Raw genomic sequence first — 15181 nt, forward strand, 5'->3', positions numbered from 1 at the left:
TGGACTTGAATCATCCTGAAACCATCCCACCAACACCCTGGTCCATGGAAAAATTGTCTTCCATGAAACTAGTCCCTGGTGCCAAAAATGCTGGGGACTGCTCTTGTAGGCTTTTTGTTTGAAATTTAATGAGATAGTGCATTTAAAGGGATGATCCCCGTGCAGGGCACATAATAAATCTCAGCTATTGGTATCCTCACTGTCATCACACTGAGACCAAGAAATTGAATTCATGCAATCTGAATCCTTCAGGTTTTCTCCAATTGTAGCACAGACTCCCTTAACCAGAACACAGGGTAGATCTTTAACCAGAACACAGGGTAGTCAGCACTTGAGAGGATATATCTGGGCATGGTCTTTGCATGATGCCAGCCCTTCCTCAACTAACTGTACCAGTTTGCTAGGGCTTCATAACAAAGTATCACATACTGTGTGGCTTAAACAACTGAAGTGTATCCTCTAAAAGTTCTGAAGGCCAGAAGTCCAACATCAAAGTTGTCAGCAGGGTTTATTTCTTCTGGAGATGGTGATGAAAAGTCTGTTCCATGCCTCTCTCTTAGCTTCCGGTGGTTTCCTGAAATCTCTGGCATTCCTTGGCTCGTAGAAGCATCATCTCCATCTTCACATGGACTTCTCCCCTCTCACATGTCTGTGTCCAATTTCTATCTTTTTATAGGGATGCCAGTCGCAGTGGAGTAGGACCCTAATGACCTCATTAGAACTAGTTATCTTGGAAAAGACCCTATTTTCTGGACAGGTCACCTTCTGAGGTGCTGGGGGTTAGACTGAGATATTAGACTGCAACATATCTTTTTGGAGGACACAACTCAACCCCTAACTCGACCTTTCTCTGCATCCCAGCTCACTGCATCTACTTGTTGCTGACAGCACCTAGAGAATCATATAGGGTTTGGAGTCAGGTGATGGAATGGCAGGAAACATATGGACTCTGAAGCTCCCCCAGGGCCAGAGTCGTCCCACTGTGATCTGTGCACTGCCTGCTTGAGGACCACCTGGACAGCCTGCTAAGAAGCCAGATTCCAGGATCCAGTATCAGGTTGCTGAATCACAATCCCTACGATCCAAAGGGCAGCATCTCCTATGTCCCAATCTGGGGGACACGAGAGGCCTGTTTAAGACTGTGATCATCGTGCAAAGTCAAGCCACTAGGTTCCCTGTGAGACTGAGAATGGTGGTTGCTGAGTTGGACAGCAAGTCAGCTCATCTCAACAGATGCTCTCAAAGTCCTCCCCCAAGTCACTTATGAAGCACAGTGATATAATACACGAGGCTAATACACACTGTTTTATCAATATTAAACTGAGAGGAGCTGGTCTTTCATCCCACTAGGATTATCCACGCAGCAATCCTATAAACCTCAGAGACTTTCAGGCTACTTCAGAGTCTTCTATGCTACTCTGGTCTTCATGGAAGAAGATAAACCATGGCAAAAATAGGATGGTGAAGAATCTGGCTGCATTGCATGAGACCCGGGTTCGATCCCTGGATTGGGAAGATCCCCTGGAGAAGGGGATGGTAACCCATTCCAGTATTCTTGCCTGGAGAATCCCATGGACTGAGGAGCCTGACAGGCTACAGTCCATGGGGTCACAGAGAGTCAGACATGACTGAGAGACTAACACTTTCACTTTACTTTCTTTCACTTTCCCTTCCCATAGCACTTTATTTCTCTTTTATGATGCATTTGCCAAGTTGATCTGTGATGATTTATTGACATATCTCTATTCCCACCAGATTCTGAATGTTTTGAGAGCAGCAATGGATATATTCCTGTGTCCCATGCACTGAAAAGTGGTCACCGAACGTTGGTAGGTGCTGAACAGCTATTCTGCCCTAGGACTGAGGGGGCTACCTTATGGACCACTAGGCCCCCTCTGGGACAGAGACTTGTCACTTCTGAATGAACACCTAGTGAGCTAATCCCAACACATGCTCTCAGATTCCTCCCCCAAGTCATTAGGAAACATGGCGATATATCTGGCTAATGTACATTGTCTTTATCAATATTAAAATTGAATGTAGCTAATCTTTCCTTCAATAAGGATTATCCATGTAGCAATCCTATAAACTCAATACCTCAGAGAGTTTAAGGCTACTTCAAAGTCTCCTCTATGTTGACCTTGAGGGGTAAGATAAATCATGGAGAAAAACCCTTATCTTTCCCCTTCTGTATCACTCACTTAATCATCTCTTATGACACAATCACCGTGTTGCTCTGTGATGGTTTACTGATGCATCTCCATCCCCTACCAGATTCTGAATGCCTTGAGAGCAGAGATGGCATGTATTCCTGCATCTCAGGCACTGAAGAGTGATCCTGGAATATAGTGAAAGTGAAAGTGTTAGTGGCTCAGTCGTGTCAGATTCTTTGCGACCCCATGGACTGTAGCCCACAAGGCTCCTCTGTCCATGGAATTCTCCAGGCAAGAATACTAGAGTGGGTAGCCACTCCCTTCTCTAGGGAATCATTTGACTCAGAGATCAAACCTGGGTCTCCTGTATTGCAGGCAGACCTTCTGAGCCACCAGGGAAGCCCAAGGAACATGGTAGATGCTAAGAAACTATTCTGCCCTAAGACTGAGATGGGACTACTTTGCTGACTAGTTTCCTCAGGGCTGCCTTCATGTTCTTGTTCCTTAGGCTGTAGATAAAGGGGTTCAGCATGGGGATGACCACCCCACACATCAAGGCAGCCACCTTGTCCTTCTGAGAGGAGGTGGGAGATGCTGGCTGCAGGTACACGGCAAAGATAGTGCCATAGAATAGAGTCACCACGGTGAGGTGTGAGCTGCAAGTGGAGAAGGCTTTCCATTTGCCCTGAGCAGAAGGGATCTTGAAGACTGCCCAGAAAATGCAGATATAAGAGAGCAGGATGCATGTGAGAGGGCTGATGCCCATGATGATGCCAAAAGCAAAGATCACCAGCTCATTGGTGTGTATGTCTGAGCAGGAGAGCTTCAGCAGGGGCATGAAGTCACAGAAGAAGTGGGGAATTTCAGAGGCAGCACAGAAGGTTAACTGAGCCATGAGGCTGGTGTGGACAATGGACTGGAGGTTGGTGATCAGCGACGACCCCACCACTAGCAACCCACACACACGGGGACTCATGATGGCCAAGTAGCGCAGAGGGTGGACAATGGCCACAAACCAGTCAATGGCCATCATGGCCAGGAGGAAGCTGTCCATGGTCCCAAACACGTGGAAGGCATACATCTGGGCAAGACAGCCTGAAAAGGGGATGGCTTTGCTCTGAGTCCAGAGGTTCACCAGCATCTTGGGGATGGTGGTGGAACACAAGAAGATGTCCACCAGGGACAGGTTACAGAGGAAGAAGTACATGGGTGTGTGGAGATGTGAGTTTGTGAAGATGGCCAGGATGATGGGCAGGTTTCCAAAGATGGTGACCAGGTACATGGGCAGGAAGAGCCCAAAGAGGAAGGTCTGATGCTCTGGCTTTTCTGAGAGTCCCAGGAGGAGGAATTCTGAGACTGCTGTTTAGTTTTCTCGCTTCATGGACAACTTTTGTCTGCTAGGAAAGAAACAAGGGCAGAGGGAAGCGATGTAAAGCTGGGAGTCAGGGTTGGAATTCTAGTCTCAGCTCCCTACAGACCTGTACATTCTGTGAAAATGCATGGAATTCTTATAGCTCCCTTCCATGGAATTTTGTTTTCCCAAACAAAGCCATCCATGTTTGAGACAGTCTCAAAGATCTAACTAAGTTGTTTTGAGACAACCTGTCTCAAGGTATATTGTTTTGAGACAATTTTCTCAAGGGTATATTGTTCACAAACACCATTGTTTTTCTTCAGTGAAGCAAAGTTTCATAGAAAACAAAATTGGGAGAAATCAAATCCAAATATGATTATCTTCTGTTCTCCTTTCTCTTCCTTCCCCCTCATCTTTCTTTCCTTTCCTCCCTCCCTTTCATTCTTCCATCAATAAGACATAATCTTAGCATCAATTTTGGGTTCATGACTTGTGGTATAAGATGAATAATACTCTTCTGCTCTTCCAGTGAAACTCAAGTTTGTTAGGGGCATTTTGTGATCTATTAATACTACTGTGTGATCACTAAATCCTAAAGGAAATCAACCCTGAATATTCATTGGAAGGACTGATGCTGAAGTTGAAGCTCCAATACTTTGGCCACCTGATGCAAAGAGCTAACTCATTGGAAGAGACCCTGATGCTGAGAAAGACTGAAGGTAGGAGGAGAAGAGTATGACAGAGGATGAGATGGTCAGATGGCATCACTGACTTGATGGACATGAGTTTGAGCAAGCTCCGGGAAATGGTGAAGGACAGGGAAGCCTGGTGTGCTGCAGTCCTTGGGGTCACAAAGAGTTGGACACGACTGAGAGACAGAACCGGAGAAGGCAATGGCACCCCACTCCAGTACTCTTGCCTGGAAAATCCCATGGGCGGAGGAGCCTGGTGGGCTGCAGTCCATGGAGTCGCTAAGGGTCGGACATGACTGAGCAACTTCACTTTCACTTTTCACTTTCATGCATTGGAGAAGGAAATGGCAACCCACTCCAGTGTTCTTGCCTGGAGAATCCCAGGGACGGGGGAGCCTGGTGGGCTGCCGTCTATGGGGTTGCACAGAGTTGGACACGACTGAAGCGACTTAGCACCAGCAGCAGCAGAGAAACAGAACAACCATGTGATCACTAGGTAGACTCCCTCTTTCTTTTCTTTTTTTTGCGATCAGTGTTGAAAACTCTCATGAAAGGGTGGTAACATAAATGTGCATAAACATACTTTTCACATTTTAATTTGAATCCAGCAGATAAATTTATTCACTGGGCTTCCTGATGAGGACCGAGAACTTTTCTCTAATTATGCTTACATTGATGGTAGATACGTGTTAGCAGTCTTGCCTTAGCCATGTATGTAGGCTGAAGTCTATGCTCCAGTTGGTTTCATGAGGATTGAACCAGAAATGATCCTTGCTAACCCATCTAGGTGCAGAATCCTTTCAGATCTCAGTATATTTTACAATGTTATATGGAAATTGCTCTCAATTACCTTGCTCACAACTAATTTGACAGCAATATATTTTAATGATTCTTTTTTATTATTAAGACTTGACAAAGCATTCAATTTGATTTTTGTAAACCCCATTTCCCATTTCCTCCCTCCCTCCTTGCCTCCTTCCCTTCCTTCCTTCCTCTTTTCTCTTGTAGTTTGTGGAATCAGATCATATTAGTTACACAATACACTCGCAGCAGCCACTATAATCAGGTTTAGGATTATTTAAAATGAGTCAGCTCATCTGAACAGAAATGTTTCAGCAAGCTAGTGCTTAGCCTCCAGGCCTCAAGCATTCAGCATATGGTGGCAACAGTCAGTTGATTTTCAGCAGAAAAAGAGACTTTGGGTGAACCCAGAAAGTTGGTAAAGTGGAAGTTTTAAAGGGAGCTTTCACAGTTACAAAACACTATCTGGAGCCTTAAAACTAATGGTATTTTGGAAGTCTATTTGCTCTCAGCAGTTGCTTTGCAGGACAAGAAATTTTATATTTTTTTTATATTCTAGAGCAACTGTCACTGCCCATTAAAAACAGGTTTGCATTAAAATATACACTGTTGTATCTCATCAATCAGATGTTCAAAAAGTTTATTCAAAATAAAAACTCCCGACTTGTACTATTCAAAGGTAAGCTGTTTCCATGACAATGAGAAAAGTGTGATTAGATGTCTAACTGACAGAAAGCAGAATGTGCTACATGCTTATTCCTGATTTTAATATGATGACAAGAAAAGTGAGTTTGTAAAATAACTTTCTGACGTGAACTGATAGGAAAATTTAGATGAAAGGAGAGAACAGGAGAGAGCAAGCTTTAAAGAAATGCAGACATGTAGTAGGCAAGCTTGATACAATTCCCATTCACTCATTTTAAGTTGAGAATGAGTTTGATCCTAGTTTTGCTTCCCCATCTATTTAGAAAGTCCCCATTATTACTAGCAGGTTCATATCAAAAGTCCAGAGAAAGCAGATCTTCACTGCATTCATACAAGACCACCAAAGGCTGGTTGCATTTGCCTCTCCAAGTCTCCATTTCCCGGTGGGTAGTGTTCATCCTTCCTTTAAGCTAATGAAGATTTATGGAGAATGTGTTAGGGTCTAGGCACTAAGCTTGTTTCTTATGATACACAGACAATATAGAAAAAAATCAACATGACATGATTCACCAGGTCCTTGTAAAATGCTAATATTATCTTTTTGAGAGACATCTCTGGTGGTTAAGAATCCATCTTTCAGTGCAGGAGAAATGAGTTACATGGCTGGTCAGAGAACTAAGACCCCACTCTCCAGAGTGTCCCCTCCCAGCCCAGACTGAGCCGCCAGTCCCTTAGGTGGCAGTGATGTACAGTCCAGGCTGAGAACCACTGCCCTAGAGCAACCAAAGACTTCCTGTCGACAGTTGCAAAGGTGTGGCCAGGAAGGGACTCACAGTAGTATATGCAACCGAGAGAAACCTGCATACTAAGTTGCTTCAGTCGTGTCCGACTCTTTGCAACTCCATGGACCATAGCCCTCCAGGCTCCTCTGTCCATGGGATTCTCCAGGCAAGAATACTGGAGTGGGTTGCCATGCCTTCTTCCAGGGGATCTTCCTGATCCAGGGATCAAACTCGTGTCTCTTAGTCTCCTGCATTGGCAGGCCAGTTCTTTACCACTAGTGCCACCTGGGAAGCCCTAGACAGACCTGAGCATCACCCTACAAAAACTCAAACCCTTGTAAAGTAACTGCGTCTCTGTTGGAGACCTGTCCAGTTTAACAAGGAAGACCCTGTGCTGCTAGCCTTCCTAAAGCCCTCTTTCACCGCCTCTTTGCCTCCAGTGGTCCTATTCCTAACAGCAGGTATTAGCATATTTTCTTTGTTCTTGAAACACCTTGGGGTCACGTATCACCTTCCTTGTACAGACTGACCTATATACTAGGTTTACCCATTGTGGTGGTGGTGTTTAGTCACTAAGTTGTATCCGACTCTTTTGCGACCCCATGGACTGTAGCCCACTAGGCTCCTCTGTCCATGGAATTTCCCAGGCAAGAATTACAGGAGTGGGCTGTCATTTCCTTCTCCAGGGCATCTTCCTGACCCAGGGATCAAACCCACGTCTCCTGCACTGTCAGGCAAATTCTTTACCACTGAGCCACCAGGGAAGCCCTATGATTACCCACACATTTCTTCTGCTGCTGCTGCTAAGTCACTTCAGTCGTGTCCAACTCTGCATGACCCCATAGACAGCAGCCCACCAGGCTCCCCCGTCCCTGGGATTCTCCAGGCAAGAACACTGGAGTGGGTTGCCATTTCCTTCTCCAATGCATGAAAGTGAAAAATGAAAGTGAAGTGGCTCAGTCGTGTCCGACTCTTTGCGACCCCATGGACTGCAGTCTACCAGGCTTCTCTGTCCAAGGGATTTTCCAGGCAAGAGTACTGGAGTGGGTTGCCATTACCTTCTCCAACCCACACACTTCAGTAACCCTTAAAACGTTTCCAAAGACCCATTGTCTTAAAACGTTTCCAAAGACCCATTGTCTTGGAAAGCAGAGATATATGAATTTAAAATACTCATAATTAAAGAGTTTAACCTAGTACTTGTTGACAGCACAGAGTTTAGCTTTGAAACACCACTGCTCATAGTGTATGAGTGGCCATTCTCAGAAGCAGTGGAGTGTGAGAGAGTGAAAAGAAGTCTCAGCTCAAATGAGAGACCAAGCACTTCCAGGCTTGGTGGCCCTCATCAGCTCCATCTCTCTTTCTCTCTCTGAGTTGTTGCGAAACCCACACATAAAGAAATGGTAGTACCTGAAAAGGCTCAATGCTGTACAGATATTGTCATTAAATGCCTGTGTTTCTGTCGGCAATGTGTTCCCAGGCTTTGAGAACTGGGGACCTATCTAGGTAAGAAATGAGTTAACGAAAGGAAACTCCTCTCATTGCTAGGAAAAGACAATATTTTTTCAGCTGCGCTAGGTCTTCTTTGCAGCATGGGAGTTTCTTTAGCTGTGATGAGTGGTCTCCAGAGCACGTGGATGCGAGTGTGTAGGCTCAGTCGTTGTGGCCCTATGATAGTTCCCGTGCAGGGTGGTCTGGAGGTTCATACCCCTCCTCAGGGTGCTCAGATGCCTGAGTCCATGTCTTTTCACTCATCTGACCTTGATGGAAAGTCCACAAAGACAGGGAATTTATATTGTTAAGTTCACCAATGAAAGCTCTTAGAAATTAATAAATAATCAGTTAACATATGTCAGATAAATAAAGGTATCAAACACATCTTGACTGTAAGTCAGGTGCTATGCTTGGCACAGGGGCTTCAGTCCTTATTACCATGTCTTCTTGTCGGTCATGGGAAGTGATCAGTCTTCTTTAACCTGGTGTAGTCTCTACCAAGGGCTTCCCTGGTAGCTCAGCTGGTAAAGAATCTGTCTGCAGTGCAGGAGACCCCGGTTTGATTCCTGGGTTGGGAAGATCCCCTGGAGACGGGATAGGCTACCCACTCCATTATTCTTGGCCTTCACTGGTGGCTCAGATGGTAAAGAATCTGCCTGCAGTGTGGGAGACCTGGGTTCAATACCTAGGTTGGGAAGATTGCCTGGAGGAAGGCATGGCAACCCACTCCAGTATTCTTACCTGGAGAATCCCCAAGGACAGAAGAGCCTGGTGCGGGTCAGTCCAGGGGGTTGCAAAGAGTCGGATGCAACTGAGCCACTAAACACAGCACACCCACTCCCTACATAGCACATCTTGAGTAGGATTAGGGAATCTCTCTTCTACTCTTTTTTTTTTGCCATACCATGAAGCATGCAGGATCTTGGTTCTCCGACCAATATGGACCCATGCCCTGTGCACTGGGAGATGGAAATCTCAACCTCTGGACCACCAGGGAAGTCTTCCCTTCTACTCTTGAATCAAAATGTTGTCCGGGGACTGCCACGGTGGTCCACTGGTTAAGATTTTGCCTTGTAATGAAGAGGGTGAGGGTTCAATCCTTGTTCAGGGAGCTACGATCCCACATGCCTTTGCCCCCAAAACCAAAACATGAAACAGAAGCAATATTGTAGCCAATTCAGTCAAGACTTTAAAAATTGTCCGCATCAAAAAAATTGTTGGTGGATTTGAATCTTTGGTGTTGCAGCGTCCAGGTCACGACTCCCATTTCTGTTCCACTAGGTAGCCTCTCTATTTCCTGGAATCCCTTTAGTTTTACCTTTTCCTTGACTGGCTTTTAGATTTCTTAAAAATGTTAACTTTTAAAATATGTTAATACTAACTCTTGTTTAAGAAAGTAGCCATGCAAGGACAAAATGAAATGATGTCCATTAATTCAGGTCCCCATTTATCCAGTTCTTAACGTGTCCCCTTAATGGATAACCCCTCTAAATGACTTCTGTGTAACTTCCCAGGATGTCCATCTCCACACACACACCCACACACACTTCCTTCTGGGAGTATGAGGGAGAATCTGTCCATGCCTCTCTCTTAGCTTCTGTTTGTTTGCTAACAATCTCTGGCATTCCTTGGCTTGTGGAAGCATCACCTTGATCTCCGCCTTCATCTTCATGTGGCCTTCTCCCTTGGGGGAATGTCTGTGTCCATATTCTACCTTTTTATAAGATAGTCAGTCACGAGGTCATTAGGACCCCCTCCCCCAATGACCTCATTTTAACTTGATGACCTTAGTAAAGACCCAGTGGCAGATTTTATTTTCTTGGGCTCCATAATAACTGTAGACGGTGACTGCAGCCACAAAATTAAAAGACAGTTGTTCCTTGGAAGAAAAGTTGTGACAAACCTAGACAGCATATTAAAAAGCAGACATCACTTTGCCAACAAAGGTCTGTATAGTCAAAGCTATGGTTTTCCCAGGAGTGATGAACAGATGTGACAGTTGGACTGTAAAGAAGGCTGAGTGCTAAAGAATTGATGCTATCAAATTGTGGTGCAGGAGAAGACTCCTGAGAGTCCCTTGGGCAGCAAGGAGATCAAACCCATCAGTCCTAAAGGAAATCAAGCCTTTGGAAGGAATATTCATTGGAAGGGCTGATGCTCAAGCTGAAACTCCAATACTTTGGCCACCTGATGTGAAGACCCAACTCACTGGGACAGACCCTGGTGCTGGGAAAGACTGAAAGCAGGAGGAGAAGGGAACAGCAGAGGATGAGATGGTTGGATGGATGGCATGACCAACACAATGGACATGAATTTGAACAAACTCTGGGAGATAGAGAAGGACAGGCAAGCCTGGTGTGCTGCAGTCCTTGGGGTCACAAAGAGTCAGATATGATTTAGTGACCGAACACCACCAATGAGAAAGAAGTACTGGGTATGAAGTACCCATATGATTTTGACATATGTTTTTTGTTGTACACAAAGTAAAGTAAGGTTGCTCAGTCATGCCTGACTCTTTGCGACCCCGTGGACTGTAGCCCACCAGGCTCCTCTGTCCATGGGATTCTCCAGGCAAGAATAATTTGTTGTACACAATTCACCCCCTAATTCTAACTCTCTGTGTAACCCACACTGCCCATCTGCTTGTTGTTGATAGCACCTGTAGCACCAGGGGCTGGTCAGCCTGCTGAATCACAATCACCGTGATCCAAATGCATCATCTCCTATGTCCCAATCTGGGAGACATGGGAGGCCTGTTGATGACAGTGGTCCTCCTGCAAAGTCAAACCACTAGACTCTATGTAAGACTGAGAATTGTGGCTGCTGAATCCAATAGTGAATCAGCTCATCTCAAAGTCCTTCCCCAAGTCATTAGAAAGCATGGTGATGTAATACACCTGGCTAATACACATTGTCTTTATCAGTATTAAAATTGAGCACAGCTAATCTTTCCTTCAAAAAGGAGAAATCCTATAAGCTCAGTACCTCAGAGAGTTTAAGGCTACTTCAAAGTCTCCTCTGCTCTGATCTTAAGGGGAAAGAGATCATGGGGAAAATACACATCTTTCCCTTCCTGTAGCACTTCATTCATCTCTGTTGACACAATCACCATGTTGCTCTGTGATGATTTATTGACATGTCTGTATCAGCCACCAGGCTGAATGTTTTGAGGGCAGAAACAGAGCGTATCCTTGTGTCCTAGGCACTGAGCTGTGGTCCTGGAACATGGTAGGTGCTGAACAACTTTTCTGTCCTAGGACTGAGAGGTAGTTGCTTTGCTGAATAGTTTCCTCAGGGCTGCCTTCATGTTCTTGTTCCTTAGGCTGTAGATAAAGGGGTTCAGCGTGGGGATGACCACCCCACACATCAAGGCAGCCGCCTTGTCCTTCTGAGAGGAGGTGGGAGATGCTGGCTGCAGGTACACGGCAAAGATGGTGCCATAGAATAGAGTCACCACGGTGAGGTGTGAGCTGCAAGTGGAGAAGGCTTTCCATTTGCCCTGAGCAGAAGGGATCTTGAAGACTGCCCAGAAAATGCAGATATAAGAGAGGAGGATACATGTGAGAGGGCTGATGGCCATAATGATGCCGAAAGCAAAGATCACCAGCTCGTTGGTGTGTGTGTCTGAGCAGGAGAGCTTCAGCAGGGGCATGAGGTCACAGAAGAAGTGGGGGATTTCAGAGCCAGTGCAGAAGGTCAACTGAGCCATGAGGCTGGTGTGGACAATGGACTGAAGGTTGGTGATCAGCGACGACCCCACCACTAGCAACCCACACACACGGGGACTCATGATGGCCAAGTAGCGCAGAGGGTGGACAATGGCCATGAACCGATCAATGGCCATCACAGCCAGGAGGAAGCTGTCCATGGTCCCAAACAGGTGGAAGGCATACATCTGGGCAAGGCAGCCTGCAAAGGGGATGAGTTTTCTCTGAGTCCAGAGGTTCACCAGCATCTTGGGGATGGTGGTGGAAGACAAGAAAATGTCCACCAGGGACAGGTTACAGAGGAAGAAGTACATGGGCGTGTGGAGGTGTGAGTCTGTGATGATGGCCAGGATGATGGGCAGGTTTCCAAAGATGGTGACCAGGTACATGGGCAGGAAGAGCCCAAAGAGGAAGATCTGATGCTCTGGCTTTTCTGAGAGTCCAAGGAGGAGGAATTCTGAGACTGCTGTTCGGTTTTCTCGCTCCATGGACAGCTTCTGTCTACCGTGAAGGAGAAAAGGAGGAAGATGAGAGACATAAAATTTGGAGTCAGAGATGGAGTTCTGTCTCAGCTCCCTGCAAACCTGTGTGTTTTGTGAAAACCCATGGGATTCTTACAGCTCCCTTCCATGGACCTCTGTTTCCCCAAGGAAAACCATCCATGTCTGAGAATCAGTTCAGTTTAGTTCAGTTCAGTCGCTCAGTCGTGTCCGACTCTTTGCGACCTCATGAATCGCAGCACTCCAGGCCTCCCTGTCCATCACCAACTCCCAGAGTTCACTCAGACTCACGTCCATCGAGTCAGTGATGCCATCCAGCTGTCTCATCCTCTGTCGTCCTCTTCTCCTCCTGTCCCCAATCCCTCCCAGCATCAGAGTCTTTTCCAATGAGTCAACTCTTAGAATGAGGTGGCCAAAGTACTGGAGTTTCAGCTTTAGCATCATTCCTTCCAAGGAAATCCCAGGGTTGATCTCATTCAGAATGGACTGGTTGGATCTCCTTGCAGTCCAAGGGACTCTCAAGAGTCTTCTCCAACACCACAGTTCAAAAGCATCAATTCTTCAGTGCTCAGCTTTCTTCACAGTCCAACTCTCACATCCATACATGACCACTGGAAAAACCATAACCTTGACTAGATGGACCTTTGTTGGCAAAGTAATGTCTCTGCTTTTCAATATGCTATCTAGGTTGGTCATAACTTTTCTTCCAAGGAGTAAGCGTCTTTTAATTTCATGGCTGCAGTCACCATCTGCAGTGATTTTGGAGCCCAAAGAAATAAAATCTGACACTCTCTCCACTGTTTCGCCATCTATTTCCCATGAAGTGATGGGACCAGATGCCATGATCTTCGTTTTCTGAATGTTGAGCTTTAAGCCAACTTTTTCACTCTCCTCTTTCACTTTCATCAAGAGGCTTTTTAGTTCCTCTTCACTTTCTGCCATGGATAGTCTCAAATGTCTGACTTAGTTGTTTTGGGACAACTTAGGTATTGTTCATAAACACCATCATTTCTCTTCATAGAGCCAAGCTTCATAGAAAATCAAATTGAGAGAAATCAAGTGCAAACCTGATCATCTTTCTCTTCTTTTCCCTTCATCTTTCTCTCTTTCCTTTCCTCCTTTACTCCCTTTCCTCTTTCATCAGTAAGACATAATTTTAGCATCTCTTTTGGGTTCATGACTAGGGATATAGGGATGAATAGCACTTTTCTGAAGCATCCAATGAACCCTAAGTTCATTAGGGGCACTTTATGATCTGCTCCCAGGTGATGACTAGGTAGACCCCTTCTCATTTGTTGTGATGAGAACCAGTGTTGGAAACTCCAGCAAAAGAGTGGAAACGTAAAGTGGACAAACATACCTTTCACATTTTAACTTGAGTCCAGTATGTAAATTTATTCATTGGACTTTTTGATGAAGACCAAGGTCTTTTCTAGTATGAGGAAATTGGTGGTAGATCTGTATCAGCTGCCTTGCCTTAGCCATATACATAGGCTGAAATCTGTGTTCTGTTTTTTTCCATGAATGTGGAACAAGGAGTTAAGGATCCTTGCAAAACAATCTGGGTACAGAATCCTTTCAGATTTTTACATGTCTACATCCAAATTGTCTTCCATTACCTTGCTCACATCTATTTTGACAGCAGATTTTAAAAATGATTCCTTTTTGTTATTAAGTCTTTACAAAGCATACAATTTGGATTTCATGAAACCATATTTCCCATTCCTTCCCTCCCTTCCCTTTCCTTCCCTTTCTCCCTCCATTCCGTCCTTCCTTCCTCCTTTCTGTTATAGTTTGTTAATTTTTACAGTATTATCTAAACAATACATTTGTAGCAGCAACTGCAATCAGCATGATCAGGTTTGGCATTATTTAAAATGACTCAACTGAGCAGAAATGTTTCAACAAGCTAGTGAGTAGGCCCCTGGCCTCAAGCATTCAGTGCACTGGGACAGTAGTCATGTATTTTCAGGGGAAACAGTGACTTTGAATGAACCCAGAATGCTGGTAAAGTAGAAGTTTTATAGAGAACTTTCACACTAACAAAAGAATATCTGGAGCTTTAAAGCTAATGACATTTTGGGGACTTCCCTGGTAGTCCAGTGGCTAAGACGTCATGCTCTCAGTGCAGGAGGCCCCAATTAGATCACTGACCAGGGAACTAGATCCCAAATGCTGTAACTTAGGAGTCTGCAGGCCTCAACTTAAGGGTTGAGTTCACGTGCCCGTGCGCCGCAACTAAGACCCGGCACAGCCAAATAAACAAAATACATATTTAAAAACAGAAAGCTACTGGCATTTTGGAAGTACATTTGGTCTTAACAGTACCTTCACAGGACAAGAAATTCTGTATTTTCGTATGATCTAGACAAACCATCACTGCTTCTTGTAACAGTTTTGCACCCTCAGTAAAATATACAATGTTGTATCATGTCGAACAGATATTCAGAAAGTTTATTCAAAGTAAAAACTCCCAGACACAGCCTGGACTATTCAAAGATAAGCCGTTTCCATGACAATAAGAAAGGTGTGATCAAGTGTCAGTTGACAAAAAGCAGAATGTCCTACATACGTATTCCTGGAGTTAATATGATGACAGGAAAGCAAGTTTGTAAAATAACATTCTGACATGAACTGATATGAAAATATGGACCAAAGGAATGAATGGGAGAGAGCAAGTTTTAAAGAAATGCCAACATGTAGTCATGCCTGATAGTATTCTCATTCATACATTTTAAGCTGACAATGAGTTTGATCCTAGTTTTGTTTCCCCATCTATTTAGAAAGTTCCCATTATTTATTGGGAATTAGCAGGTTCATGAACATGAACTTGGGCAAACTTCGGGAGATGGTGAGGGACAGAGAGGCCTGGCGTGCTGCAGTCCATGGGGTTGCAAAGAGTCGGACATGATTGGGTGATTGAAAAACAACGACAATCAGGTTCATATAGAAAGTTCAGAGAAAGAAGATTCATACAAGACCACCAAAGCTTGGTTGCATTTGCCTCTTTAAGTCTCCATTTTCCAGTGAATGTGTTTATCCTTCCTTTAAAT

At 44.8% G+C, this 15181-nt stretch overlaps 1 protein-coding gene and 1 pseudogene across 1 annotated transcript; both read right to left on the bottom strand.

Annotated features, from left to right (window-relative positions):
- Nucleotides 1-2592: 2592 nt before the first annotated feature.
- LOC129641953 (olfactory receptor 1I1-like) lies at nt 2593-3534 on the bottom strand (annotated as a pseudogene).
- A 7640-nt stretch (nt 3535-11174) lies between these two features.
- Nucleotides 11175-12116, bottom strand: LOC129641954 (olfactory receptor 1I1-like). Its single transcript, XM_055566528.1, has one exon. The coding sequence runs from the start codon at nt 12114-12116 to the stop codon at nt 11175-11177; it is 942 nt and encodes a 313-aa protein (XP_055422503.1).
- Between the last annotated feature and the right edge of the window lie 3065 nt (nt 12117-15181).

This window comes from Bubalus kerabau, chromosome 1 (genome assembly GCF_029407905.1).
Source record: "Bubalus kerabau isolate K-KA32 ecotype Philippines breed swamp buffalo chromosome 1, PCC_UOA_SB_1v2, whole genome shotgun sequence".
NCBI lineage: Eukaryota > Metazoa > Chordata > Mammalia > Artiodactyla > Bovidae > Bubalus > Bubalus kerabau.

Bases quoted from the DNA above. Each gene is read 5' to 3' on its own strand.
- LOC129641954 (XM_055566528.1), bottom strand. From the start codon at position 12,116: ATGGAGCGAGAAAACCGAACAGCAGTCTCAGAATTCCTCCTCCTTGGA.